The 27,175-nt window shown below is 41.7% G+C and overlaps 1 protein-coding gene across 6 annotated transcripts in view; it reads left to right on the forward strand.

The window, feature by feature from the left end:
* ITPR1 (inositol 1,4,5-trisphosphate receptor type 1) overlaps nucleotides 1-27,175 on the forward strand; it is a 328,400-nt gene that overhangs the window by 174,963 nt on the left and 126,262 nt on the right. For all 6 annotated transcript variants that reach the window (XM_045493609.1, XM_045493610.1, XM_045493612.1 and 3 more), the window contains 12 exons: nucleotides 210-375; nucleotides 477-647; nucleotides 1,147-1,212; nucleotides 2,726-2,863; nucleotides 6,318-6,443; nucleotides 8,794-8,994; nucleotides 11,073-11,324; nucleotides 12,667-12,792; nucleotides 15,021-15,149; nucleotides 19,636-19,756; nucleotides 22,228-22,412; nucleotides 26,471-26,619. In XM_045493609.1, coding sequence (XP_045349565.1) covers nucleotides 210-375; nucleotides 477-647; nucleotides 1,147-1,212; nucleotides 2,726-2,863; nucleotides 6,318-6,443; nucleotides 8,794-8,994; nucleotides 11,073-11,324; nucleotides 12,667-12,792; nucleotides 15,021-15,149; nucleotides 19,636-19,756; nucleotides 22,228-22,412; nucleotides 26,471-26,619 — 1,830 coding nt within the window. The remainder of the gene's footprint in view (nucleotides 1-209; nucleotides 376-476; nucleotides 648-1,146; nucleotides 1,213-2,725; nucleotides 2,864-6,317; nucleotides 6,444-8,793; nucleotides 8,995-11,072; nucleotides 11,325-12,666; nucleotides 12,793-15,020; nucleotides 15,150-19,635; nucleotides 19,757-22,227; nucleotides 22,413-26,470; nucleotides 26,620-27,175) is intronic.

A 27,175-nucleotide genomic window follows, 5' to 3' on the forward strand; every position in this document is an offset into this window, starting at 1 on the left:
AATTTGACAGTTGTGACCTCCTCATAGTCTGCTCGCAGTCCAGTTGAAGTTAAAACAAGATTGTGTTCTTACAGGAACTTACTAAAACTCAAGTCACCCAGGGTTGACCACGGGGTTAGAACTCTGGTTAACGTGTGTCTGGGTCCAAGTGCGTGAGAGAAGGGTGCTTGTGGCTCATCTGTCCTTTCCCCTTCTGTGCACTCCTGTAGTGAGGAGAACACACCACTGGACTTGGACGACCATGGTGGCAGAACCTTCCTCCGAGTCTTGCTGCATTTGACAATGCACGACTACCCACCCCTGGTGTCAGGGGCCCTGCAGCTCCTCTTTCGGCACTTCAGTCAGAGGCAGGAGGTCCTGCAGGCCTTCAAACAGGTAGTGTGTGTGTGTGTGTGTGGAGCGGGGGGGGGGGGGGGGGGTATCGTCGTCAGCTGCCCAAGAGGCCATGGTGACACGGGCACGTTGCATTTGCTCAGGTTCAGCTGCTTGTTACCAGCCAAGATGTGGACAACTACAAACAGATCAAACAAGACTTGGACCAGCTGAGATCCATCGTGGAAAAGTCGGAGCTTTGGGTGTACAAAGGGCAGGGCCCTGATGAGGCCATGGATGGTGTCTCTGGTGAAATCGAACATAAGAAAACAGAGGTGGGTGAGACCCAGGTCACGCTGCTGGAGGAGGTAGATAGGCTTCTCAAACAAGTGAATAGCCTACTCTGGTTTCACATAAAAGTGTATATTATGGGATGAGCTTTATTCTCAAGAGACCTGCATGTTGAGTAGCCAAAGTAACAGCCATTCTCCCAGGCAATAAGCTGCAGGATGGAAGGGTAGCTACCTCGCCTGTGTCACTTTGGACCACAGGGAAAATACTTGGTTGTTGAGTGGATTAGCCCCATATTTCCCTTCCAGACCCACCCGGGGAAGAACCTGTTGTCAGTAGGCTGGTCCACCATCCTCTCCCACATCAGGGAAATCCTGTCAGTCGCAAGGGGGATGAACACATGACTCAGGCTTAAACCCAGTGTGACTATAGGAAAGCTGCAAAAACTCCCATTGTTTCCTAAACTCCAATGACCGTATAAACACACATACCTTACAGTCCAGGGGCTGGACGAACCATACTTACGTTTGTTTTGGTCCCTAGGAGGGGAATAACAAGTCACAGAAGCATGAGAGCACCAGCAGCTACAATTACAGGGTGGTCAAAGAGGTGAGTGGTCCTACTGCCCTTTTTCCTTGTGTATTAATTCTCTAAGGAGAGATAGTGAGAGTCGACTTAAAGATGCAAACACTTCATCTTTTTTCTTCATGTGAAGTTTAACAGGAAAGAAAAAGCTCTCAGAGGTTAAGTGCATGGATTTTAGGGTCATATCTGGGTTCGAATCATCCTCTGCTGCTTATTATTTGTGTGCCCTCAATTTTCTCACCTTTTAGAGGTGCAGCCAGCACCCGTGATTCTGAAAGTTTATAATTGACCAAAGGACTAATTTTATAGAATTGTCAAGCCTTTATATCAATGACTGACACTTAGTGTCCACCAGTGAGGGCTCTAGTTCTTTAGATATCTTTGCATAGGGTGGTTCACAGTTGGAAGGTTGGGAGCTTTGTATTTTTTTTTTTTTTAACCCCAGAGCAAACTCTTCCCAAGTCCTTGGCAATGATATGAGTCTCACCATTTTAGGAGGTCGATCTTCCTTCCTTCCTTCCTCCCTCTCTCCCTTCATCCCTTTTAAAGTTTCTTTATTTTTAGAGAGAGAAAGTGTGCACACATGCAAGTGGAAGGGGGCAGAGACAGAGGGAGAGAGAGAGAATCACAAGTGGGCTCTGCACGGTCAGTGTGGAGCCTCATGCAGGGTTTGATCTCACAAACTGTAAGATCATGACCTGAGCCAAAGTCAAGAGTTGGACACTTACCCAACTGACCCACCCAGGCACCCCTGGAGATCTTTCTGAAACTATCTCACTTTTGGTTGAAGACATAACCTACTTCATACTCTGGAAGGGCATGTTTTTAACCATGTGTAGATTCGGTTTGATGTGATTAAGGGATACTACATATGGGAGGAATCTCCTGTGTTTAAAAAAAAATTTTTTTTTTTTAACATTTATTCATTTTTGAGACAGAAAGAGACAGAGCATGAACGGGGGAAGGTCAGAGAGAGAGGGAGACACAGAATCCACAACAGGCTCAGGCTCTGAGCTGTCAGCACAGAGCCTGACGCGGGGCTCGAACTCACGGACCGCGAGATCATGACCTGAGCCGAAGTCGGACGTCCAACCGACTGAGCCACCCAGGCACCCCATCCTGTGTTTAATATGTCGTGATCACTTCTGCCTCCCTTCCCATGACCAGAGCCTACAGTTTTTTCTCAGTTATGCTTCCCAGTTGTCTGAAGTTGATTTCTTTCATTTTTTTTTGAAATAATTTTTTCAGGCTTTATGGAGATAAAATTGACAAAAGAAACTGTCATCTTGCTGAAGTGTGACACGCAATAACTTGATAGACACTCTGTGAAGTGATGATCACAATCAGGTTACTTAACACATCTACCACCTCACATGGCAAGCTCTTTGGAGGGTGGGTGAGAACAGTTCAGATTTACTGTCAGCCGATTTTACGCACACGGTGCACCTTCGCTGACTGTTGCCGCTGCGCTGTGCATTGGATCTCAGAACTGGGATGCTGGTCTTGGGTACACACTTGGAGTCTCTCTTTCTGACAGATCCTGATTCGGCTCAGCAAACTCTGCGTGCAGGAGAGCGCCACCGTGAGGAAGAGCAAGAAGCAGCAGCAGCGCCTGCTCCGGAACATGGGCGCGCACGCAGTGGTGCTCGAGCTGCTGCAGATCCCCTACGAGAAGGTGAGTGAGTTCCCCTCCGGTGGCGGCAGCTGTTCCCAGGGCCGCCGGGGCGGGTCCCCCGCGTTTTCCGAAACCCTCCACGTTGGGATAGTGTTGGTGGCCACATGGAGCTGACGTGGCGATGGTGAACATAAGGCACTTGTAGGCAACTTGCGCTAAACAGACAGGGTGTCATGAAATACAGCCACCCGTAACCTGCCTCCAGAATCCATTGCTTCTCCACTTGCTCCCACGCGGCACTAGATGCAAAGGTGGGATGGACGGACCTGTATATGCACATGGGCATGTGCTGTGTCCTGGGTCATCTGCAAATGCCTTTTGGGCAACGTAAGCCCTGCAAGTGACTGGATGCATGTGGGGACATGGGGCCTGCCCACTTTTGAGGTCCTCAGTAGTGTGCTGATTTCTGGTTAAATTATTTGGATCTTTCAGGATACTTGGCTCCAAGTCCTCTTTTCTGTTGTTAGAAGTTACATATTCTGTCCCATTTTTTCATGCCAGCATTTGTCGTTGACCATGATAGGATTTAGGGAAGTAGGGTAACAGTGCTCTGTGCCGTGAAGCCTGACAGGGCACTTTCAAAAGCCTCTGTTCACTTCTAAAATCTAGCACAGTTATCATGTTGTTGCCACTTGACAGATGAGGAGACCGAGGCTTGGGGAACTCGAGAGTCCCAAGGAATGGATTTAGTCTCTTGAGTTCACCGGTGACTTCCAGAGAGACTTGGTGGTGAAGAGTTGGCTAAAGAAGGCTCACTGCTAGTGCTTGGAGGGTGCCAGGCACTGCATTGAGTCATATTCATTCTCCAGTTCATTTCATCCTTAAGATAGCGCTTGAGATTGGTCGTACTATCAGTAGCCCCATTTTATTATTTTATATTATGTTATTTTATGTTATTCCATGTTATTTTATGTTATTTTATGTTATTTAACTATTATTTACTTTTGAGATCGAGTGAGAGAGCACAAGCAAGGGAGAGGCAGAGAGAGAGAGAGGGAGACACAGAATCCAAAGTAGGCTCCAGGCTCTGGGCTTTCAGTACCGAGCCCAACGCGGGGCTCAAACCCACAAACCGTGAGATCATGAGCTGAGCTGAAGTCCTACGTTTAACTGACTGAGTCACCCAGGCGCCCTTACTATTAGTAGCCCCATTTTAGATAAGAAGACTGGCCGGAGGTTCAGTACCTTGCCTGTACGGCCCAGCAACACATGTCAGAGCCAGATCTGCTCACCCGTGAGGCCCAGGCCCTGCTTGCTGTACCTGATCTTCCACGTACCTCACTTGGGCCTGCTGCCCTATGCTCCAGGAATTTCTCTGCAAAGGCCGCTGCCACAATCATCGGGCCCATGTGATTCAGCCTGGTCAAGCCTTTCTGCAGCCACAGATAAAGTGTAAGCTTAATCCCTCTGATAGGTCAGGAACTTAACTGACTTGAACATAACTTCAATCTAAGTGTGCTTGTCATCCAAACTTGGCTGACATGTAACTAGAACCAGCAAGCTGAATAACCTTGCTACGTATACAGAATGTGAGAAGGTAGTTTGCTGGCTGTATCTTTGCCTTACAATTTCACCAGTTTTCTTAAAGAAAGACAGCTCTTCATAGAGTAGTGTGAAAGTAACAGGTAACGCGATTCAGCTGGAATTGGGGTAGACAATTGTGTGTGTGTGTGTGTGTGTGTGAGACTGGTTTGATTTGGGATGGGTACGGATAGCACATTGTGGGAGAACAGTGGAAGAATTCCTACCAGCAGATACTCTCTTGTTAGGTGGTATCTTTACAGTTTACCTGCCTTGTAAAAATTTGTTTCACATGATGAAGCGTTTGGTTTCAATGAGCCCCCGAAGATACTCCTTTGAGCCTAAGAAGTGAAAGAGTGCAGAACTGTTGGAGATTACTGCTGACAACCAGCAGGGTCTCTCTGTCCCAAGGCCACTGATTTCTTAGAGCTGGAGGATTTGCCACTTTCCTTGTTAGTAGGAGACAAATGTAATATCCAGTATGTTGTATGGGATTTGCTATTAATGTCCTTTTAAACTCTTCTGTTTCTGATTGTCAAGGCTGGTAGCTCAGATTCCTTCTGTCCGTTGTTCTGACAGATGCGTCCTTTCTTCCAGGGTTATTGTCTAGACCAGGGTGGGCAACCTGCAGACCTGAACCAAATCCAGTCTGCCATCTGTTGTTATACAGTGTAGTAGTTAAGAACGCATTCTTAAATCTTACATCTTTAGTAGTACCTGCCTAACATCCTTTCCTTTGCTTTTTGATCCACAAAGCCACAAAGTATCTGTCTGACCCTTGGTCTAGACCAGAACCAGTAGCTTACCTTTACTGAGGAATTATTATCTAAGCCCTTGACTTGGATTTTCTCATTTAATCTTCACAGCAACTGTATGAGGTGTGCATTTTTCATATCTCACTTTTATAGATGAGGAGACAGAAGCCCTGAAGGGTTAAGTAACTTGCCCAACGTCACACAGCTAGTGAGTGGTAGATCTGGATAAGAGCTAAGCAGTGTGGTTTCAGGGTCTACGTTGCTAACTGCTATGCTGTCTGGCATTTGAAATGAGGTGGTGTATGTGAGAAGACGTAGGGAGATTGTTGTGGGCTAAGTGAGTAGGAGGGACGATTCCATTTTTGGAATTCTTTCATTTTTACTATATTTAAACTTTTGCTTGTTTAGAATTGGGCAAAATGGTGATAGGTTTTATGCATTTGTCTTATCTTGGGGCATCTAACGCTCTCTAAAAATACTGAGTACAGTATATGCTTTTACTATAGGAAATGAGAATCGCATGATCAGCTGTTGAAATGCCTTGGGGCAGGTATTATCCCCATTTTGCAGATGGGAAAATTAACTCTTAGGTTAGATGCTAAGACAGAGATGACAAGGAAAGGATTGTGGCAGGTATATTTGCCCACATTTACAATCCAAAGAGAGTCCCACTTTGTCACGTGATCCCTGCCAAAAATGAACGCATACATTTGTGAGGTGGATTAAAGAGAGTGAGCCCGAGACCTGGGCGGTGTGACCTCATCGCTAGCGATGCGGTCGGCCACGGCTCCGCTGTCACTCTGTTCTCAGAAGTGGGGCGTTCAGAAGTTTCAGGCATTGCTAGAAATGAAATCCCAGAGGCTTCCTCTCAGCTTCCACTCTGTATTGCATTTTTCCCGAATCAATTCTTTTTATATCTACCCAAGGCTAGTGGAAGAGAATATAGGAGAATTGAATAAGTTACTGGCATCTTTTCACCGTCAGCGATGCGGCACCCCAGTGTCTTTACACAACAGTCCCTCGGCAAGCACCTTGGCTGGAACCCACTTAGCAGGTGGTGAGCGTATCATAGAACGTGATCTCTTGGCCTAGAGATAAGTGCTGTCTCCTGCTGACCTTCTGTTGTCTACTGCATCGCCCGTTTTCAACTGATTTTTCATCTCCCTCCTTCCACACAGGCTGAAGATACCAAGATGCAGGAGATAATGAGGCTGGCTCATGAATTTCTGCAGAATTTCTGTGCTGGCAACCAGCAGAATCAAGCATTGTTACACAAACACATAAACCTGTTTCTCAACCCAGGGGTAAGACTTGAGGCCTATCTGGAAATCTGTGAGGGGAGGAGGGTGCGAAGCACTAAGGAAAAACAGCTGGTTCTTTTGCTGTTGTGACCACGGGGACTTGTTACAAAGCAACATTCATTCCAAGGGGAATGTTGGGACCATCTCTCAGGAGGACATAAATATTCCCCTTATTTTGGGGGGAGAAAGGGAAAAGGAGGAGGAGGTGGTAGGACAAGGTAAGGTATATTTTTATTTTTTCTTAACGTTCTTCATTACATCATATTTTAGCACTAGTGAGTTGCTAATTCTCACTCGCCAGCCACATCCTCCTGAGGTCTTGCATAAAGTTTTCTGTGTATGTAATACAATACATAATAATACGTTAGATATATATAAATACACAATATATTCATATAAAACATAATTGTTATATTTTAGTGTGTCACATATGTTTTTGAAGTACGTGGAGTGCATTTTTCTTAGACATAAATGGTGGCATACTCTACTTGTAGCTTTTTTCTCTTAATACATTGTGGCTATCTTTGCAAGTCAGAGATAAATTTTTCTGATTTTTGATGAGAATTTTTGATGGCCATGTGGCATTCCATAGTATGTCTGTAACTTTTTAAAACCCATTGCCATATTAATGGACATTTAGGCCAGCTCTAATTTTTGGCTTTGTATAATTCTACGAAGGACCTCCTTGTAAATACATGCACACTGACGTATTTGTTAGTACTGCTGGAGCTTTGGAGGACAGGACTACTAGAATTGTGATGTTAGGAAGAGAAAAGACAAAAGATACAAAGCTGAAAGCCCCCTACTTCATACCAAACATAAAACTTATCCCTCAATAACTCGGGGTAAAAACCACAGAAAATAAGCCTTCTAGAAGAGAACATGAAAATATTTTGATGACCTTGTGGAGAGCAAAGTTGTTTTTTTTTTTAATTTAAGTTTTAAGTAATCTCTACACCTTACCTGGGCTCGAACTCACAACCTTGAGATCGGTTCATACACTCCTTGAACTGAGCCAGCCAGATGCGCCCGGAGTTTTCTTACACAGTATAAAAATAGAATTAATTATAAAGGAAAACATAAAATAAAGACTTCTGTTCACCGGGTGAGCTCATTAAGATCATCCAGAGGCAAGCCAGAGAGTGGGGGAAGACGTTTGCTTTGCATATATGTTCAATTAAGAACTCATGTCCAGAATTTATAATAAACTTAAGAAAAGTCAATAAGGAAAAAGGCAATCCATTTTTTAAATGGATAAAAAAAACTTTAAAATGAAATAATCTGTAGTAGAACATACCCAGATGGCCTGTCACTGGGACAAGGTGATCATCCGAGAAGTATAAATTAACTAAGATAGGCAAAACAAAGTATGACTAAATTTAGAGACCAACAACACTGTAAATCAGCAAAGATATGGAAAAGCTGTGGTGTAGAATGGAAATTGTTAATATCTTTTGAAAGCTGTTGAGAAGTACTTTTTAAAAAATTTTTTTTTTACTGTTCATTCACTTTTGAGAGACACCAAAGCAAGTGGGGGAGGGGCAGACAGGGAGACACAGAATCCAAAGCAGGCTCTAGGCTATGAGCTATCTGTCAGCAAAGAACTCGTTGTGGGGCTCAAACTCATTAATGGTGAGATCATGACCTGAGCCAAAGTCCGACACTTAACCAACTGAGCCATCCAGGTGCCCCTGTTGAGAAGTACTTTTAAAGCCAAACATTTATATTCTGTAACCCAGCAATTCCACTCTTGGATATAAAGCCAACAGAAAGGCACACACATTAAAATTTACCAGAAGACATGTTCGAGAATGCCCAGAGCAGCCCTATTGTGCGAAGAGTAGTGCCATTAAAACCTGCCGTTAAACTGGATACACCCCTAATGCCCATCAGCAATAGAAGAGATCAGCACACTGTGGTTTATTCATGTCATGGAATATTCATAGCAGTATATTCTATGTACTGATACATGCAACAACATGTTGACGGCATCACAAATGTACTATTAAACAAAAGAAAGCAGGCGGAAGACAGTACAGGAGGCTCAAAAACAGGCAAAACTAATCTGTGGTTGCAGAAATCAAAATAGGAGTTAAATTGGGTGGTAAGACATTTTGTTTCTTGATCTGGGTGCTGGGGTTCCCACCATAGTTCATTGAGGTGAATACTAGTTGTTTCCCTTTGTATATGTTTATTACACATGATTGAAAAGGTTTATGAAAAAAGGCCGTACAGAAGTGAGAAAGGAGAGCCATCTCTTCACTGGTTTAAAGGCTTCTTTGTGTGTTTTGGTAGACTCTTTGTCACTTTGTTCTCTGATGTCCCTGTGCTCCTGCTCTGACTCTTCTGTCAGATCCTGGAGGCGGTAACCATGCAGCACATCTTCATGAACAACTTCCAGCTCTGCAGTGAGATCAATGAGAGGGTCGTCCAGCACTTTGTTCACTGCATTGAGACTCACGGTCGGAACGTCCAGTACATTAAGTTCTTGCAGACGATTGTCAAGGCGGAAGGGAAATTCATTAAAAAGTGCCAAGACATGGTTATGGCTGAGGTAACAACTGCTTATTTCTATATCCCTACCTTTGGTGTTCCATACAAATTTTTAAATTACTACTCTCTGTATGAACTAGCACCCTCTCCTGGACCCACGTGAAGGGACAAAACATAATTGTGGTTTGTTTGTGTGAGAGAGTGTGTTTGTGAGCATAAATCAGATACATACGTAGGCAAGAGTCTTATCAGGTTTTTCATAGCAGTGAATCTGTTTATTTTGAGGAGTTTGGGATCAGATTTTTTTGAGAGGGGGAAAATAAAACCAGGAGTAACAAACCAAAAATACGATGAATAGAGATTAAATGTGGATAGAAACCAGTGAGCCAGAACAGCCTATGTTCCTGTGAATAAGTTGTCTGTAATTATTCACTTCATTAGCTGGAAAAATTGTTACTTGATGATTCTTGAGAAGAAGCTAGACCGTGGGATTGGGACAAAGTCCTGCTTGGTTCTCTGTGGGAAGTCAATGCCCCATGAATGCTGTCTGACCAAAAAAGCCCTCTGCCACCACTTTCAGATACACTCCATTTCATCTTTTGCCTGTTTAAAAAATGAAAACTTAAGTAAATCCACCTACCATTTGGATTTAAAATGTCATCTAATAAAGAGCATACGCTACCAGTGGAAGGTAGTGTTGCATAATTAAAAGAACTGACTTACCTAGGATATGAATGAAGGCTGTACTACTTTACTGGCTATGTGACGTGTCGACTTCCCCAACCCTCAGTGTGCATTTTTGTGAAAGAAGGTGTAGCCATATTCACCTGAGGAACTGATATGTGCACTCATTGAAATAACGATGACAAAAATAGCTAACATTTCTTGGAAGCCTGCCATACCCTAGTCAGGGCTCTAAGCAATTTACATATAATCATTTATTTAATCTACATGACAGCACCATGAGCTCATTATCTTCATTGTCCTCAGTTTTATGGACAAAACTGAGGCACAATGAAGTTAGGTGATCCATGTGAAGTATTTATCACAATACTTGGCACTAACTTAGAGCCTATGAAGGTTAGATGTTATTGTGTAAATAATATTGACTCTATTTATTTTGGCTTCGGTACCAGCCCTTTTTGGATCTTCTGTATTTCATGCAGTGCTGAAATTGATTTATTCGTAAGTAGATTTATGAGAAGCCACATTCAGTCCTGGGGACAAGTTATAAGTAGGAAAGCCTTGATTTTTTGATGAGTGTTGAAAGTTAGGTGTATCTTTTTTTTTTTTTTTTAATGTTTGTTTATTTTTGAGACAGAGAGAGACAGAGCATGAACGGGGAAGGGGCAGAGAGAGAGGGAGACACAGAATTGGAGGCAGGCTCCAGGCTCTGAGCCATCAGCCCAGAGCTGGACGTGGGGCTCGAACTCACAGACCGTGAGATCGTGACCTGAGCCGAAGTTGGACGCTTAACCGACTGAGCCACCCAGGCGCCCCAAAAGTTGGGTGTATCTTAATGAGAACTGGATAATTTGTGAAGAGCGAAGGCACTGCATGAGAGAGTTGTAAGAGGGATACTGCTTTTCGGGCATAAAAAGATGGAAACATTTTTTGAAATGTTTGTTTATTTGGGGGTGGGTGGCAGAAGGGGAGAGAGAGAATCTGTACCATCAGCACAGAGCCTGACACTGGGATCGATGTCACAAACCAAGAGATCATGTCCTGAGCCAAAACTAAGAGTCAGGTGGACACTCAACCAACCGAGTCACCCAAGCGCCCCTGTAAATATTTTTAAGTAGAAAAATCATAGCCTAATTATTAAGTTTGGAATTAAAAGTGCAAGCTTACAGTCTGCATTTCCACTTGATACATGAATGTTGGTATGCAGACCTTGTCTTCCCCCAATGGCTTTAGGACCACTGTCCTATACCTGTATCTGTCAATCGAAATGCTGCTGCTGAAGATTTTCAGTTGTTCATTAATATAAATGAAGTTTAGACGAGTTTGGTAAAACAGGTGAGACTGGTTTTAGAAAGCAAATGCCGACAGAACATCTCTTTTTCCCTTTTCCCTCATTTTTTAAATGTCCCCACCTCTGCAAGCTCATACTACAAGCAAGCCCCATTCTTTCTGCAGCTGGTTAATTCGGGAGAGGACGTCCTCGTGTTCTACAATGACAGAGCCTCTTTCCAGACCCTAATCCAGATGATGAGGTCAGAGCGGGACCGGATGGACGAGAACAGCCCTCTCATGTACCACATCCACCTGGTTGAGCTCTTGGCCGTATGCACTGAGGGCAAGAACGTCTATACAGAGATAAAGTGCAACTCTCTGCTCCCACTGGATGACATTGTCCGTGTAGTGACCCATGAGGATTGCATCCCCGAGGTGAGCAAGCTCTTCTCACATCTCTGCATGTGGCATGTGGACTTGCAACCAGCTCCGATGCGGCCTCACAGTACGATAAGATCTGCAGCTCATTTTGTAGTGAGGAAACAACATTTTCTCAAATGCCAGTTTAGTGTATGAAGAACATTGGGGGGCTTTTAGTCCTTCTTGATGTCTCCTCGAGAAGAGTGGGAATCTGCTTCTGTGCTTCCGCTCTTGAAAACTAATCATTTAGCCTGTTGAGCGAAGAGTATTTGCTTGGAATGAATGTCTGAAAAATGAGATGGAGTGGTTTGAGATATGGTTCATGTGCACATAAGACCTATTCTGCAAGTAGATTCTTTAATGAAAATGTGTATTGCAAAAATGAATGAATGACAATTATAAAACATTTAGGAACTACAGGTAACCAATAGGAAAATTAAAATAATCTATAATTCTACCACCCATAATAAATACCTGTTAAAAAAAAAAAAAATACATACATACATACCTGTTAGGTTTTGGAAATGATTCCTTTCAAGTTTTCTGTTTCGTTGTTGATAAGTGTTGGCTAGTAACAACAATGACAGCAAAAACAGTGCATCATACAGTTTATATTTTGCCTTTGTATGTGTAAAATACATGCTATTTATATCTTAAACTACACATATATTTATAGCAGATACAGTGTGTATTTTGTCTTTGTTTAAAATATATGCTGGTAACTTAATCTTAAACTGAATATACTTTTATAGTATATGTAGTATATATCAAATAGACGTTTTTAGATGAATTTTTGAAAAGTTAATACATTATGAAAAGTTCAAATAGCAGAGACTATAAAGGAGTAAACTATGACATATCTCCTAATCTGTCCCTTCCCACCCCACAGAAAATTATTATGGTCTTGTACATCCTTCTAGAGTTCTGTATATAAACAAATAAAATAAATATTCTTCATTGCCTCCCCCGTTTTTTTTTTTTTCCTAAACACAAAAGATGACATTCTGTATATACTGTTGTTCTTTTTCATATCTGTCCATAAAGAGATTCCACATTCTTTTTTTTTTTTACAGTTACATAAAAATTTTATCATATGGATGTACTATAATTGCCTTGCATGTCTGTTTAACCAGCTTATGCTAATAAAATGAGATAATTAATAACTGATGACTATAATAAAGGAGAAAAAAACAAGATCACATTTTTCTCACAGCCTTGTCCACACAGCATTTTATCAGACTTTTGGACTCATTTATTTGACAGATGGAAATGGTGTTTTGACATAGTTTTAATTTGCATTTCTCTTTTTCTGTGTATACGAAATTGGTTTTTCAGAAACATCTATTTCTGTCTTCAGGTTAAAATTGCCTACATTAACTTCCTTAATCACTGCTACGTGGATACTGAGGTGGAAATGAAGGAGATTTATACCAGCAATCACATGTGGAAGTTGTTTGAGAATTTCCTTGTAGACATCTGCAGGGTAAGGCTTTCTGGAACTGAGGGGCAGAGCGGAAGTGTTTGTGTATGTGCGTTAGTCTGGACATCCTTATGCAGGCATGAGGAAAATATTCACGTCATTTCAGCTTGCTCATGTGACACGGGGAGGCAGATGTGGCTCTACACTTGCACACGCCTCATTTCTTAATGCCTTTTACCTCTTGCTGAGAACAGATTTTATTCATCACATGTCAGAAAGGTGGGTTATTGCTTTTCATTTCATCCTTTATGGACTGATTTGTGAATAATAATCCGAGACATACTAAAATCACATTTGAAAGTTTTCTTTTCCTTGACGATATCTCTCCTTAAAGGACACCTTCCTGAACTTGAGCATTTATCTCCTTCAGTCTGGTGTCAAGGATTCTGCAAAGCACTTCCCTTTGGATCTGCTTTCCTGACCTAGCAGTTGGATGGGCTTCATATTCTGGATTTGGTTTTGCTCTGAGCTTAATACTGTTTCTAAAGCTGCAAGACCACTACCTAACAAGGCACACCATGGATTCACGATGAGTTTTGTGGTGGTGGGTTTGGGGGATGGGGGATGGTAACCAAGTTCTTGAAAGAATGATTGTAAGATGATTTTCGGAATCTTCATGTTAATAAGAAAGGTGCTTTGGAGAGTCTTACACTGTGATACTCTTTGCTTGATGGTACAAATTACAGTGTAAAACACCCTGCAAGAACTTGTTTTCTTTCTAATCAAGGTCTGTGTTTAATAATACTAACATGTTGGTATCACAGACAAATGTATACATATCTATTTTTTTTAATCTCAATTTCCTCCTAGTCTTTTAATCCCATAAATCTGGTTTTGGAGATTGGAATGGAAGGCCTGCTCTGTTTTTTGTAGGTTTTTTTGTTTGTTTGTTTGTTTTTTAATCAGGGCTGAACAAAGCTTTCTGTAAAGGACCAGATATTAATATGTTCAGGTTTGTGGTTCATCTGGTCTCTGACACAACTACTCAAGTCTGCTCTGGTAGTTTGAAAACAGCCATGACAATAGGTAAATAGGTGGGCATGGCTGTGTTCCAATAAAACTTTATTTATAAAAGCAGCCACCAGCCCGTAACTGTGCTGACCTCTACATTACATTATTCAGAAATGTAAAATCAGTTACTAACTTCATTCTCTGAATGTGTCTAAACTGCTCGGTGTTAAGCTGACAATATGGCAATTAGTTAATAAAACATGATTTTTTTTGCCCTTCATAAATTTTTATTGTAAGCAACATTACATCTCAAATTACAGCACTAATGAATTTGGTAATAAAACTTGATTTTTAAAAGTGTATTTTCTAAATCTTTTCCTCTAAATGCCTAATCTTATTTTAAGTAGCAAAATTAAGTATAATGCCAGTAAAACCTGAAGTCTCTCACCCCAAGACCTATGGAATCAATGATTTTGACTCAAAACTCCACTATTTTCAGCAGTATTGCATATCAGTAACTTTTTTTCTAATTGAAGTACAGTTGACACACAATGTTATATTAGCTTTACTGTACATCGTAACAATTTGACAACTTTATATGTTATGCTACAGTAGCATTTTTATTGAATAGAAGAGTGTTGTAGCGTTGGAGAATATTACACACAGTGGACCTGATATATTTGATTCTCTTGATCATATATGTTAGGAAACATTGCGTAGAACAGATGAATGGCTTAACAAGGAGCGCAGTTCACTTTTAGGGGAAAATACAGACAACTGTAGTTACTATGCCTCTTGTTGCCTTTTAAGGTGTTAGATTTGCCACACATGGCTAGGAATTTGGAAGCAAAAGCCCTGTAGGTCCCATACCGACTTTAAAAAAAATTTTTTAATGTTTATTTTTTTGAGAGAGCGTGAGTGGGGGAGGGCAAGAGAGAGAGGGAGACACAGAATCTGAAGCAGGCTCCAAGCTCTGAGCTTTCAGCACAGAGCTGACAAGGGATTCGAACCCACAAACCATGAGACCATGCATGACCTAAGCTGAAGTCAGTTGCTTAACTGACTGAGCCACTCATGCACCCTGGTCCCTTATCAATTTTGTTTTATGAGTCTATACTGGGATACACAAGTTGATCAGTTTCTCTGGCGCATGATTTATTGTTGTTATTTCAAGCCTTTATTTTCGTTTGTTGGATTAGCAGGAGTGGTTACAGATTTCTTAATTCTACAGCTGATCTACAGGTTTGGTGTGTTGTCTAAAGCATCCACTTGCCTTGCAGGCCTGTAACAACACAAGTGACAGGAAGCATGCAGACTCAATTTTGGAAAAGTACGTTACTGAAATCGTCATGAGTATCGTTACTACCTTCTTCAGTTCTCCCTTCTCAGACCAGAGTACTACCCTGCAGGTAAGAAACACAGGCGGTGCAGGGCCTTCCTGACAGAGCTTCAGCAATTGCTGTTGGTGCTGATATGGCAGTGAGCAGCTGTACACGAGCCTTCATGGATACAAGATCCTTTGCTTTCTCAGGATGCCCTTGGATAAATAAGCACCTGAGGATGTTTTTCTTCACCAGATGGTTCTATTGATTGTTGATCTTTTTTCCTTACAATGCCTGTTCTTCCCCCCTTCAATCTTGTTGATTCCTCCCTTCCAATTTTAGGAGAAGCAGCTTTCAAATAGGTGCTAGCATGTCATTAAGGCTTTTTAAAAACATGTTTGGAAACCTCCATTTTAACTCCTGAAGTGTGTGCCTTAAGCTCATCCCAAGTGCTGCATGGCAAGAGTGAGAAGTCTTTAAGCCATGACAGCAGGGCTGGTGTATTGTACAGCAACATGGGCATGTGAACTCCTTTGTGCACGGTGCTCCTGGGGTGTGCAGTGCAGCAGCCCTGCATGCTGGTTCTCACTGTACAGTTTCAAAGTTTTGAATCCATGGATCTGAAAGAGAATTTCATTCTTCAACTTGGAAAAATCACTCCCCTTTTTATAACTTAGGTCTGGGTCAATTGCTGTGGGAGTCTTACAGCAGGTGCGTTGGTACAGCCTACAAGATGAAAGTTGGCCTTGGTCTCCAGTGATCAGAAGAGAAATAGTAACCATCCTTGTCATAGAAAGAGGTAGAGGCTGTCCTGGGGTTGATGGATGGCCCAGAGTTATTGGATTATAGACAGATAATCCTAATGCAGGTAAATTCTCCAAGCGAAAGGTGATTCATGGTAGTATCATACTCATTAGTATATTTATCACATCCTGCTCTATTTCATTAACATGCAGAAAGTTCATATAAGCTCAGTATAGTCTGTGAGGTAGGTGATATTGCCATCTTTGTAGCTCCATAAACTGAGGCTCAGAAAGTTTAATTACCATGCTGAGTCATGGTCACAGCCATTAGGTGGCATAACCATGATTTCAACCTACTTTTCTCTGATTCTGAAACTTGTGGAGTTTTTAGTGAGTTACATTTGCTGGGAACTATTGGTAACCTTCTGTTTGGTTAGAAATAACTATAAAAGCTAGCAATTAAGCTAAAGTATTGCAAAGTTTGAATGCTATCTTTCAAATGTCTGTATATATTCTTGAGTAATTGGGGAGCAGAAACTGGTTGGATCCCAAGCGCATGAGTTACCAGAGGCCAGAATGTGTTCTTTACCAAGTGCTATTATGCTGAGAGCCAGCCAGGAAAGCTGCCATGGTTGCTAAGATTGGACTTGCTGCTTTTGCAATTTAAAGTGACAATCCTCACAGCAATGCCCATTCTCCTATGGATCGTGAAATAGTATTGCAAAACCAAAATGTCAAAGTAAGTCAATCAAATTAATTGGAAAACTATTAAACAGGAATGTGAGTTTTGGTTTCCCATTTTGGTCACTCCTCTCTCTTCTTATTGCCTTACTCTGAAACCAATTTTTGGACCACCTAATAAGCCAGAATGGTCAGAGACATGAATCTTCAGTATAAATGTTGTAAGTCCCAGCAAGACTCAGTTTGTCCATATATACTTAGAATACAAAATCCAAAGTGGATTTTAGGTTTTTTTTGTTTTTTTTTTTTTTATGGCTTTCTAGAGCATGTATTTTCCAAGGAATACTATTTTTGGAGTTCTCATGGCCTATCTTGTTTTGTTTATATGCTGAACAGTATATGCGTCATTTCCCAGCTAGATTTTTACCTCCTTCCTGGCTGCCTTCCTTGTTTGTTTAGTTTTTTCCTTCTTTTCTTTCAACCCAAGCATATGAGGAAGGAAAATGGTGAGCTGGGGTTTGGCCGTGTCACATTTATTTTATTATTTATTTACTTATTGCCAGTGGAATGTCCAGGAGGCAGCTGGGGCTATGGGATCTAGGGAGGAAGGATAGAATTTTGGAGGCTTCAGAGCAGGATAAAGCTGGTTTCAAATTCGCACTCTTTGCCTTATCAGCTCTGTGAACTTGGCTTGGTCACAGAACCTCTTTTCTTATATTTGAAACAGGGCTGTAATGTCAATCCTGTAGGCTATCGTGAGCAAGAGAGAAAATATTTGCGAAACATCTAGCATAATGCCTGGCACAAAGTAGCTGCTGAGTAAATATGATCCTGTACTTTTTCTGCTACACCATAAGCTACAGTAAGAAGGGCATAGCTATGCCTTATGTGCATAGTTACTTCTGATACTGCTCTGTCCCTTGTAGCTTTTTGTGCTTGGGACCTGGTAGGTGCTGATTCACTGAGTAAGTAAATGAGTCCATGAGACTCAGGAGAGTGGAGTGGTAGAATCCGGATATAAACAGTTGGTAGTTGAAGTCATGGCCAGGAAAATGAAGCATTTTACTAGAACAGACTGGTCAGAGCACGAGTAATTAAAGATAGCATCTAAAAGAGGCCAGAGGAAGGTCTTCATTTGATCACGCAGGAAGTGTGGGATTCAGGAACAAGCAGGGCTTCAGGATAAGAGAAGGGAGGATTTTACGAAGAGGGTGATGGGCAGCCGTGTTCTTTAGTCCGAGAGTTTGAGTGAGTTGATGGCACCAGATTGCCCATTGGAGTGGGTCATTAGAAAGCAGCTACACTGGCTAACGTATTCCTCTTTTGTTTATCCAGAGGTGAGACGGGAACAGAGCAAATGCCCAATAAATACTGATTAAATTGAATTGAGTCAAAGGATACTTCTTTCTTTGAGTTTGGGTGTTGGGTTCCCATCCCAACTCTAACACATATTCCCAGTGGGGTGGGTGATAATACCACTGCTTACTTCCTATGGTCGTGGTAAGGGTTCCATGAGATATGCAGAAAGCAGTCAGCACTTGGCATGTGGGAAGTGTTCTCCATAAATGGCTTCTCTCATTGGGAACGTTGTGCTCAGGAGCTAAATATCAGGGTTTTGCAGCCAATTTCTCAGGCTCTTTATGATCTTGTCCTCTCTTAGTAACGCAGTTTACTGTCCTGGGTAGCTGGGAGGTGTAGAACAGAAAGTACTTCCTGAAGAAAGCAATAAGATTCTGCTTTGCAGGTGAACTTCGTGGAAAGAGCACAAATTGTCAGCATCAGAGAGCCCTGAGGTTGACTGACTGCTCTGGCACCACTTGTTAGTTCTTTTGGATACTTTGTTTTAACTTTTATGGGCCTCCATTTCTTATCTGTGGCATTAAGGCAGTTCATGTGCTATAGGATTGTTAGTTGAGGCCCCCAATGAGCTTTCACCTGATATGTGACACTTAATAAGTATAAGTTATCCAAACATTGTTCGTAGAGGAGGTTCTGAATTCTTATTAACCTGTTGTGTTGTCTTGTAATAGACTTGATTTTCTCCCTAGCACCATGTTTGTTTGTTTTTTTTTTCCTTCCATCTCAGAAACTTCTCTACAGTGTTTCACTACTTTTTTTCTTTGCTATATTAGCTCCTGCTGTTTTTTGGAGGGGCTGTGCAAGTCCTCTTCCTACAAACTAAAGTCCAAAACTACCTGGATCCAGGTAGCTATGGATAGAGACCAAAATTATAACTTTGAAATGCATTCAGAAATCACCATCAAACTGATAAAGTAAATGTTTGAGTTCTTTTATTTTAAAAAGAGCAAAATTTGGGGCACCTGGGTGGCGCAGTCGGTTAAGCATCCGACTTCAGCCAGGTCACGATCTCGCGGTCCGTGAGTTCGAGCCCCGCGTCGGGCTCTGGGCTGATGGCTCAGAGCCTGGAGCCTGTTTCCGATTCTGTGTCTCCCTCTCTCTCTCTGCCCCTCCCCCGTTCATGCTCTGTCTCTCTCTGTCCCAAAAATAAATAAACATTGAAAAAAAAAAATTAAAGAGCAAAATTTATGCTGTCATAGAATAAATCCTATCATGTAGTTAACTTCCCAGGACTCATCTCTAGTAAATGAATATTTATAAAGTATAATATCAGAATTCTACTCTGTTTATATCATGGAAGACAGTGCTAGAAATAAGTATGCATTCTTGGTGAGATTCACTTAATAGTTTGTTTTTGCTGATCAAAAACAGAGGTTCTACATATAGTATACAATGTCTGGAAAGAACTTTGGGTTATTCTGCCTCAATCCACTCATTTTATGTATTGGATGAAGTTATAGCTCAGATGTAAGCTCATTTGCCTCAAGTCAAATAGCCAGTTGGTAACTGGACAGGAATACAAGTTTTCAGACATTGATTCCACTGTTGATCCTTATGGTCAGACTTGAATGGTGTCAAGTTTGTACGTGGCCTTAAAATGCTTCAGATTTTTTTCCTCCTTTGATGAGGCACCTGCTGGAATCCTGCTCATAACTAGTCACCCCTTCCCACTCTTGCAAAGGGTCTGTTACCATTAATTCACAGTTGATTACAATGTCTGTTTCTGATCTCTGTGTCAGTGATCTACAGAAAAGTCATATTGCCTGTCTCTTGGCCTCTCTTCCTTGCAGACTCGCCAGCCTGTCTTTGTGCAACTGCTACAAGGTGTGTTCAGGGTTTACCACTGCAACTGGTTAATGCCGAGCCAAAAAGCCTCTGTGGAGAGCTGTATTCGGGTGCTCTCTGATGTAGGTAAGCTATCAGTGCAGTTGGGAATAACATGATGACAATGAATTACCTCACAGCAGTAAAGGCCACTCAGTTTTATTGAGCACTTGTTATAGCTCTTCTAGAGTTCCACACACAGGAAGTTGGCAGAGGTAGAATAGGAATGGAGGTCTTCTTGATAGCTAACCCTTGCCTTCTTTCATCTACCAAGCTGGCATCTCCCAAAGCGAAGAGCCAGTAAGTCCCAAAGAGAGAGAGGCTTTGAAAAATACAAGTGCATGGTTAAATGTTAGGCATCTCTTGGCAGGTCCCAGTGCACACACACTTACTCAAGGCCCTGGGAAGTCTCTCTCAAGAAACTAATTTGTTTACTCCAGTAAGTGTATTCAACCACATGGGAACTTTTTTTCTTGCTAAGTGCACATCCAATCCCAGGGGGACACCCTTTCTCAGAAAAGGTACACTGCTCCCTATTGCCTATCAATTGTCACCTCTCTGGTAGCTCTGAAAATGACTGCTCCCTTCACCCTGACTTTATCAGACTCTGTTACTCGGCCCTACTCCCCTTCATAAATGGGAAGCAAGGGGCTCTCTTCCTGCATAAATTTAAGAAGAGGTATCTCTTTACATTCCTGCAGACAGGCAGCACAGAGGCAAGTCGGGTTCTTGGATTATCAAGTAGCTGTTCACCAAATACAAATTGTGTTGATTAGGGTTTCTTGCCTGATTTCAGTCATCCCATCCTGATTTCCTTGATTCTCATATGGTAGGTAATGGTGTCTTTTTACTGTTTATGTGGTACTATCTCACAATAAGAGATGAAGCTTTTGAAAGAGTGTACATTATAGGTTCATGATGTGATATCTTAGATCCAGGGCTCTGAGACTGTATCCCCGAAACCCTGTTCTCTACCCACATAGGATTGTGCATCGTGAAGCTCTTTGTTGAGAATTGGGCAGGTTGCTGAGTTGGCTAGCTCAGCACTCATTAGGGAGATGAAATGCTTCAGTAGTCTTGGCAGTGATGCGAAAAGACAAAGGGAGTTGATGTCTGCAAAATGGCAGGGCATGAAAGCAGCACAGCACGCTCAGCCCAGGAACTCAGACTTCTGTCCCTTGTGGAATACCTTCTCCTGACTGAAATCACACCCAAAATTCACTGTTTTCATTGTTCATCTTCTAAAGGGGTGTCTAAGGCACATAGTTTCTAGCTGAGTGTATGCTGTGCATCCTGCTTTTTGATATTAGTCATATTCCCCCCTCCCCCCCATGTCTTACTTGCTGTATTAAACTGTTCGAAATTTGTTGATTGGCCGATGTTTTCTTGCCCCACATTGTGTTTTGTTTTCTTTTGTTTTTACTGGGACTTAAACCTTTGCTTCTCAGATTTCTTCTTCCAGGGTGCTGGAGTTGTTTTTAGAATTAGATATAGGTAATATAACACCTTCTTTGCTTCTGGTCTTATGAAGCATTGAAGACATGAAATAGTTGTCTTGTTTTTTGGAGGTTGTTGGATTTTCCATATTGAAAAAAAGGATTGTTATGTTCCTTTTTAAAAAGTTTAACTAAAGTTTTTATTTTGGAATAATTTTAGATTTATAGGAAGTTGCCAAGATAACACACACAGTTCCCCATGTACCTCTCACCCAGTTTCCCCCACTGTCAACATCTTACATCACCCGGGTATATTTGTCCAAACTATGAAACTGATGTTGGCCCATAGCTATGAACTACACTCCAGATTTGGTACCACTTTTTCCATTAATGTTCTTTATCTGTTCCAGGTTTCAATCTAGGCTACCATGTTGCATTTAGTTGTGATGCCTCCCCAGTCCCTTCTGGTCTGTGACAGTTTCTCAGACTTTCCTTGTTTTTTTTAATGACATTAATAATCTTGAAGAGTGCTGGTCAGGTGTTCTGTAGAGTATCCCCCCTTGTGGACTTGACTGTCATCTGTCTCATGATTAGACTGGAGGTTTTTTTAAGAGGAAAAGAGAACAGCCTAAATAGAAAGGATCACTTATGTTATTATAAATGTTATCTTTTGTTTTATGTTTGGCTTAAATTGGCATTTTGTAGATTGTTGTATAGAACACCACTGAGAGAGAATTTTTGGAAAAATAGTTTCTTGGAAAAAATGAATTCCCTGTTGTGATAATTCTTAAAATATGTGAACAACATGAGAGACCTTAAGATGCCATTCATTGAGGAAACCCATTGAGGTCTAACTTTGACCTGCCTGCCTAAACTTTGACCTAAAACATTTCAACATACTTCAGAGCTACTGCCCCCCCCTCCCCCCCGAATTCATATTGAGAAGCCCTGACCTAACGATGTCAAAGTTCATTTGAGTTCCTCAGTGTTGATACAAGCATGCAAGTGACCTATTACAGGCATGGATGAATCTGCCTAAGGGTTGATGGGGGGAGTTAAGTCTGTCTTTAAGGCATCTCCCATGCAAGTTGGAGGCTCATGAGTCCTGTTTCTTCTGTGTAGCCAAGAGCCGGGCCATCGCTATTCCTGTGGACCTGGACAGCCAAGTCAACAACCTCTTCCTGAAGTCTCACAACATTGTGCAGAAAACTGCCATGAACTGGCGACTGACCGCCCGCAATGCGGCTCGCAGAGACTCTGTTCTGGCGGCTTCCAGAGACTACCGGAATATCATTGAGAGATTGCAGGTAATGTCAGGCCCAGAGAGGAGTGAACCTGAACCTGGCCTGAGGTGGTTCCCACAAAGCAGCGCTTCCATGAGCCAGAGGAAATCCAAGATGGGCCAGAAAGAGATGTCAGCATGTGAACGGCTAGTCAAGCACAGTAATGTGTGTAGGACCAAGAATGCAAAGCTGCTTGGGAAGAGAAAGGCTTCTGGCAAAGTCATGGTCTTTAAAGGTTTTCAACAGATTTCTTTCTTTGCTTTTTTTTTTTTTTTTTTTTTTTTTTAAGTTTATTTGAGAGAACACAAGTGGGATAGGGGCAGAGACAGAGGAGAGAAAGAATCCCAAGCAGGCTCTGCACTGTTAGCGCAGAGCCTGATGTGGGTTTGAACCCACGGAACCAAGAGATCATGACCTGACTGAATCCAAGAGTCAGACGCTTAACCAACTGAGCCACCCAGGTGGCCCTGTGTTGACAGATTTCTTCATGAAGAATGGGGACTGCTCTTTTTAGGAAGGAATAATTAAGTATTACAAAAGGATGCTTAGAATAAGGGCATAAGTGCTCCATTTTTTGTTTTTTTAATCACTCTGGGATATTTAGCCTCTGGAATCAGCAGGTGAAACAAGTATTATAATGTCCAAGAGAAGAGTTTTCTCTCAGAATGAGTCAAAACAAAATAAAACCATTACTAAATTGTATCTGTATTTTACTTTTTTCTTGCACGTATGAAGAGATCTATCCCTTTGTTAAGTGGAGAGTAGTGAATATTAGGTGCATGTGAAACACTTAAACTTCCATCATAACATTAACATCTTTACACAAGCACCTCAAGTGATTCTCTCACAGGTAGTGCATGGGTTATAGTTGGAGAGTCTCAGCCGTTTCAAATGAGCCTGATGGAGTGGTTAAAAGCATGAACTCAGGCCACTGCTTATAAATAGTGTATCTTTGGGAAGGTCACCTCACTTCTCTATGCCTCAGTTTCCTCATTTGTAAAATAGCATAATAATAACACCTACCTCAGGGTTAATGTGAAGATCGCGAGCATTGATTACATGTTCCGGTTATCTGTGCCTGCCTAATGAATAACACCAATTTTTTCATTCTCTTAGTCTGTTTAGAGGTTGACTGGGCTCAATAAGGTGTCTGTTGCTCAGGGTTTTGAATGCAGTAATGGTCAGATGGCAGCTGTGGTTGGACTCATCTTGAACTCTTGCACATGTTTGGCAGTAGATGTTGGGACCCCAGCTGGAGTTGTCAACTGAAATACCCACCTGTAGTCTCCCCATGTGGTCTGACCTTTCTCACAACATGGCGGCTAGATTCCAAGATCAGCATCTCTAGAGAGAGACAAATGAAGGCTGTATTGCCTTTATGACATGGTTTCAGGAATCACATAGCATCACGTCTGTCAATTTCTGTTGGTCAAGGCAGTCACAAGTGCCTATTTGAGGTTCAAGGGAAGGGGATATAGACCAGCATTTGATGGGAAGAATGTCAGTGACACGGTGTAAGAAGAACATGTAAGATAAGATATATTGCAGTGGCCATCTTTGGAAAATTGCGTACACATAAACCACATAGAACAGAGCCTGGCACGTAGTGAACGCTTGATCAATGGCAGTGCTATTATGATTATTACTGTTACTTGTATGATTATTACTGTTACTTGTATGATTATGTACTGTTACTGTCACTTCTGTGATGACTGTAATAATGATGATTAGATAATGTAATAATGACGATTAGATAAAACATGAATCTCTGTGAGGTTTATGTAACCTGCCTAAAGATTCATTCATCAGCCCCACTCATGCTAGGCACTGGGATACAATGGTGAGCAAAACCACAAATGATCTTTGCCTTTATAGGTTCTCAAGTTTTGCAAGGGAGGTACGTGAGTCAGCTAATCATACAGGTGAAAGTAAAATGGCAGGAGAGACCATGTTGCAGAGAAGTGAGTAGTGCTACAGAAGGATGATAAGGAACCTAATCGTGTCCACAGCTGGGATGGTGATCCAGGAAGGCATTGCTGGAGGAGTGACATTTGAACCGAGATCAGAGGAATGTGTGACTTGCTTGAAGAAAGAAATAGAAGGGAGGGAAACAGCATGTGAAAAGAACATTATACGGGACAAAAGTGTGGTGCACTCAGAGACCAAAGGAAGGTTAGTGTGGCTGGAGCCCATGAAGCTGGGGGAAAAGGAAGCATTTCTTAGGTCAAGGAAAGAATTTTAGCCGCACCGTGACAGACCCAGTTCTTAAAGATAATTTGGTTCCAAAAAGAGTGTTTCCTGACTCCACTATGTTTTTAAAGGGGAAGGGTATTATAGATTCAGAATTGTTTGAGTGCATAGTACTTTTTTGTCTGTTCAAACTAAATAAATTATCTACGGCCAAACCAGTTTTTTTGTGCTCTTCTTGAATTTATTATACATATTCTTGAGAAGTAAAATAAAATCTGTATGCCCATGTAATGCTTGGCTAGTGGCTGAAAGGGTCCTCATTATCTAATGATTTATCTAATGAATCCCTGGAAGTTACAAGATTGCCTAGGACAGCCAAAGTTATAATGTAAGAACATTCACCTGTGGACTGCTTATATAATTAATCCCCATTGAGACATCCCCCTCACTTAACACCAGCATCTTTCCCTGCCCATTGCTTTGCCATCCTTGTCTGTTGGTCTCTTCTCGATTGCTCACTGTTAAACATTTGACAATACAATGCAAATCAATTGCAATGTAAAGATCAAACCTTGCAAAAGATGCAGGATTTTATGAATATAATGTTGAGAAGCTACTTGAATCCCCTGAAAATGCTATAGACAAAGATTTGCCAGAGTTAGGACCAGTGACTACTGAAGAAGAGAACTTTGGGAAGCTTTCAAACTGTTGGGGAAGCTAGGAGAGTTTTGCAAAAACGACCCTCTTTTTGTCTATGCTGTGAATGTCCATATGAATTAAGGAGTGTTGCAGTGTACTCTTAATTTTTTCTGGGGAAATTGCCTCCCCCAAGAAGTAATTTGATTCATGCATTCTGTCTGCATCCTAAGTATTATTGATTACAAATTTTGTTAAATATAAAAAAAAATAATATAAACCTGTTTTAGTTTTTGGGTAAAAGATAAATCAATTCTTTATGACCATTGCCTATGAAATTTACATCTCCAGTTGAGTTGAATGCATTTTAAGTGCCCTTTCCCATGCAAATCTCTTCGGTTAACTAGGCCCTCCTAATACTGTCCAACATGATGTGTTAAGCACCTGCCTTAGCCAGCTTCTAGTTAAGTTCTGAGTTACTGAGCCATCCAGATGACTTTAGCATCTTTTGAAGATAATTTCTCATCTGTTTTCTGCCATTTGCCTTTATATGGTGTTTGTTGTGTTGGTTTTGCTGCTCTTTCAACTTCTCTCTGTTTTCCTCTCCTACAGCTATGTGTTTTGCATTTGAAGACCATCATGCTATCAGGGTACATGTATTTAGCATGTTGATACAGCATGTTCATTTGTGTTCTCATTTTTGTATGAGTTCTTATTATATGAATAATTCATGCTCATTGGAAATAATTTGACAATACTTACAAGTACTCATATGTGGGAGAAAATCAGAATCACCTGCAATCTCACCACCCAGAGAAAACTAGGAGTGATGTTTTGATGATATTTGTTTGGTATATATCCTTTGATGTTGATATTTTCTATACAAGATCAGATCATATAGTCCATCCTATTGTTTAACCATTTTTTTACACTCATTGTAGACATTTTTCCATGTGGTTGAATGTACTTTTGTGCATTATATTTTAAAATATGTGGAATGATCCCTTGAGTAGCTTAAAGATCATCTAAAAAGAAGGGCTGGTGGGGCTATTCTTCCCTTGTTTTCTGCATCAGGGGTTAATGCTTTGGATACCTCTGGGGCAGCGTTTAATAATTTGAGATAAATACCAGACGTTACTAAAGGTACTCTAACCTAGCCTGGCTTGTGGTCATTTTTGAGGTCAGATATGAATGTTCTCACTCTCCTGTAGTCAGCCTGGCCTGAGCTGCTCACCAAAGCTGTCCATCTGTTCCAGGACATTGTCTCAGCCCTGGAGGACCGTCTGAGGCCCCTGGTCCAGGCAGAGTTATCTGTGCTCGTGGATGTGCTCCACCGACCTGAGCTACTTTTCCCAGAGAACACAGATGCCAGAAGAAAGTGCGAAAGCGGTGGCTTCATTTGCAAGTAAGCAGCCTCGTGCTCTGGGGTGGTCCGGGGCAGAGCACTGCCGACCAGATGAAGCACTTGCTCGTGAAGAAGCAGACGCTCACCTTTTCACTTTGATGCATATAAGGTCATGTGTTAGAGTCCTGTGCTGACCTTTCCAAAGTAAGTTTGTAGGTTTGGTGGTTCTTCCCGACACTTGTTTTGGTGAGTTTCTCCTTTTCCCTGCATACCCCATCATTTGTCTTCCACTCCACAAGAACTGACAGAGCGCCCACCATGGGCTGCAGTACAGATGCAGAAAAGTCGTGAGTCTGCTGCCCTCAAAAAGCTCAGATCTCCCAGGACCCCACAGTCTTTACCGAACACCTTTGTAGTTGCTTAGGTTTTGCATTGGTGCATTACCTAAACAACAGGTTCCATGACCAAAAATCTTCATCTGATTTTTACCACTAAGTTTAGTTGGTTGTTTGAGAGTCGGCTCTGCCTCTGAGTTTCGTACTTTTCTGGGATGCTCAAGGGACAAGACTGTGGGTAAAGGAATGGTGTTTTTTCGCCTTCACGATCATCCTCATGA

This window comes from Leopardus geoffroyi, chromosome A2 (assembly GCF_018350155.1).
Source record: "Leopardus geoffroyi isolate Oge1 chromosome A2, O.geoffroyi_Oge1_pat1.0, whole genome shotgun sequence".
In the NCBI taxonomy this organism is placed as follows: domain Eukaryota; kingdom Metazoa; phylum Chordata; class Mammalia; order Carnivora; family Felidae; genus Leopardus; species Leopardus geoffroyi.